Source organism: Merops nubicus, unplaced genomic scaffold (assembly GCF_000691845.1).
Source record: "Merops nubicus isolate BGI_N331 unplaced genomic scaffold, ASM69184v1 scaffold29454, whole genome shotgun sequence".
Classification (NCBI taxonomy): domain Eukaryota; kingdom Metazoa; phylum Chordata; class Aves; order Coraciiformes; family Meropidae; genus Merops; species Merops nubicus.
The window spans coordinates 25,751-28,492 of NW_008602716.1; the positions used below are offsets into that span (position 1 = coordinate 25,751).

General features: G+C 51.3%; 1 protein-coding gene across 1 annotated transcript in view; it reads left to right on the plus strand.

The window, feature by feature from the left end:
• The window catches only part of LOC103771166 (CSC1-like protein 2), a gene marked incomplete at its 3' end in the record, with an annotated part of 14,311 nt that extends 11,595 nt beyond the window's left edge, over positions 1-2,716 (plus strand). Inside the window, 4 exon segments of the mRNA XM_008938456.1 lie at positions 1-52; positions 849-935; positions 2,359-2,424; positions 2,554-2,716. The exon segment at positions 1-52 is cut by the window's left edge and continues 17 nt beyond it. Coding sequence (XP_008936704.1) covers positions 1-52; positions 849-935; positions 2,359-2,424; positions 2,554-2,716 — 368 coding nt within the window.
• Positions 2,717-2,742: the final 26 nt, after the last annotated feature.

Here is a 2,742-nt window from a genome sequence, read left to right on the forward strand (position 1 = left end):
TGCTGCCCACTATCGTGTATTACTCTGCCTTCTTCGAAGCACACTGGACCAGGTAAGGAGAGCCAGTGCCTGTTGTTGGTCATACTGGTGTGCGGTGTGGCCAACTAGACACTTGTCACTGACTTAAAGCTCTTGGCTGGATCCTTCTGCTTGAACTTCTGTCTTCTTCTCCAAGCATGGTAGTGTTTTGCACCCCTTGGACACCTGGGGTCAGCTGTGGACAGCTGTTCTGACAGTCTATAGCTGCTGTTGTGCAGCATGGCTGTCTGAGCAGAGCTTGACATAGGTCAACAAGAAGAAAGCTGGAATGAGCCAGGGCTGGTCACTGAGAAATGCTAGTGGTGAGGGAAGTCTTGGTGCAGGTGAGCAGGCAGGGGTGGTGTGCCTGAACCCATGTGTACCTCATACGTTTTCCAAGGGAAAATCTCCTTAGCTGCTGTGGTTCTGGCCAGGAAGGCATCTGCAGTGAGAGCAGCAGAAATGTGCTGCTCATGAGGCATATCCCCTGCGGGGTGTGCAGTGTAAGCTGCATTTTCTCCTCTGTGTTGCAAAGACTGCTGGGCAGGATGCTCCTAGCTCTGAGGATTGCAGGTTAAGAGAGATGATTGCCAGGAGTCTTAAAGGACTGGGCTAGGATGGCCTGTGAGACAAGTGGTGGGGAACTGGGACTTGAGAACAGATCTTGGGCATGCTGGAGGGAAAAGGGCTTGTTCATGTAAATCCCGCTCTATCCACTACTGGGACATCAGACACTGGGAAGAGCTTTCTGATGAGAAAGCAATGGAGACACCACTCCTAGGGCTGGCAGGTTAACAGTGAAGAGTTAACAGCCTTCTCTCTGCCCCCAGGTCTGGAGAGAACAGGACAACCATGCACAAGTGCTACACCTTCCTCATCTTCATGGTCTTGCTGCTGCCATCGCTGGGCCTGAGCAGGTAAGAGTGGTGGGAAGTGGAAAGCAAGTGCAGAGACACGGAGCATGGGGAGGGTTGAGATACACCACTGGTTGTTTTCCTACACTACATTCTTCTCCCACTGCACAAGTGCCTCAGCTGCTATCACCCTGAGAAGGTGGGATTTAGTTCTGGTTGGGGGACTGGGACAGACCATACCTGGCTGTGTCTCTAGGAGCTTATTAAATCAACCTGCAGACACGTTGACCTGTGGTGTTACAGATAATGCAGCAAAAATTGGTATGGTTGATAGACACGTGTGAAAAGTCTGCACAAGGTCTGCTGGTGAAGGAGATACTCCCCACCTCTGTGCTCAGTGTGCACTCCAAATTTTGCATAAAACCAATGAATTGCCTATTTGAGCCAGAACTGAGTAGGTTACACTGCTTGGCTGGGTGGGATAGTTACGTGCAGACTACAGCAGTGCTCATCTGTTTGGAAGTGAGCCCCAAATCTGCCTGTGGGGTTATAGAATCATTCTGTGGCAAGCAGGGGTGCATCAGCTGTGAGCCATTGGCACGGCTCCCAGCACTGAACAGTGGCTAAGGAGGGAAACAGTATAAGGAAGGAAAAATTGGGGGTTGGGAGTGGTTTGGGGTGTCCTCACTGTGGTAGGGAGTTACTTACACATGGTAGGTTGGGGGATCTACACCCCTTTAAACTCAGGATTTGGGATACAGCCCCTCAGTGGCAAAGTCAGGCAGCTCTTGAGAATGGACAAACCCTCTGATAGAGGCAGAAGAACAGGCCTCCATCCCAGTGAGTGACTACAGCAATGTTTCCCAGCCAGATTAAAAATGCTTTGTTGCACAGAACCAGGCTATAAAACCCGGGCAGGTGAATGCTCTCAGAAGCTTTGCATTTTGACCAGACACCATTAAATGGACCACACGTCTTTCTGAGGACTGAGTCCCCCTGCTGTTGCTTCTGGAGCTCTGTGTGTACTTCACTACTACCCAAGGAATTAGAGGATTGGACAGTTTTATATCAAAAAAATCAGAGTTGAGGAAAATGGAGTTTGTTTCTACTAATGAATTTTTTAAATTCATTAATGAATCTATGTTGAGGAGGGTACCTTGTACCTAACCAGTTTCTTCTGTAGAGTCATTCATTCATTCTTGTGTGGATGTTGTGCCCAAAGGGGGTAGAGGAAAATGCTGATAGGATCAGGGCAAAGGGAGAACACCACATGTGAGAGTAGGAAGCTTTACATCCCTTTTTGTGCACTTCACTGTTTTTCCTGGTACCTGATTTACATAATTGCTGGTGACACATCCCAAGAAGGAACAAAGCAGTCTATGGTCAGAGCTTTGGGTCCTTCTAGAGCAGCTTCCACATATTTGCATGTGCCTATCTGTCGCTGCTTCTGACTGTTCCTCTTTTCTTCTTGCCCCCTCCCCCACAGCCTGGACGTGTTTTTCCGCTGGTTGTTCGACAAAAAATTCCTCGCCGAGGCCGCCGTGCGATTTGAGTGAGTGAGGCTGGGCTGCAGGTCCCCACCTTTGCAGTGGGGGGAGGTTCTTGTGGAGGCCCGAAGATAGCGGGGGCTCTTGGCTGGGGTGAGCAGCTCCTGCAGCCCCCTCGTGCCGTGCCTCCCCAGGTGTGTGTTCCTGCCAGACAACGGGGCCTTCTTCGTCAACTACGTCATCGCCTCGGCCTTCATCGGGAACGCCATGGACCTGTTGCGCATCCCGGGCCTGCTCATGTACATGATACGCCTCTGCCTGGCCCGCTCGGCCGCCGAGCGCAGGAACGTCAAGCGGGTGCGTGGGGGGACCCCGGGGGGCGT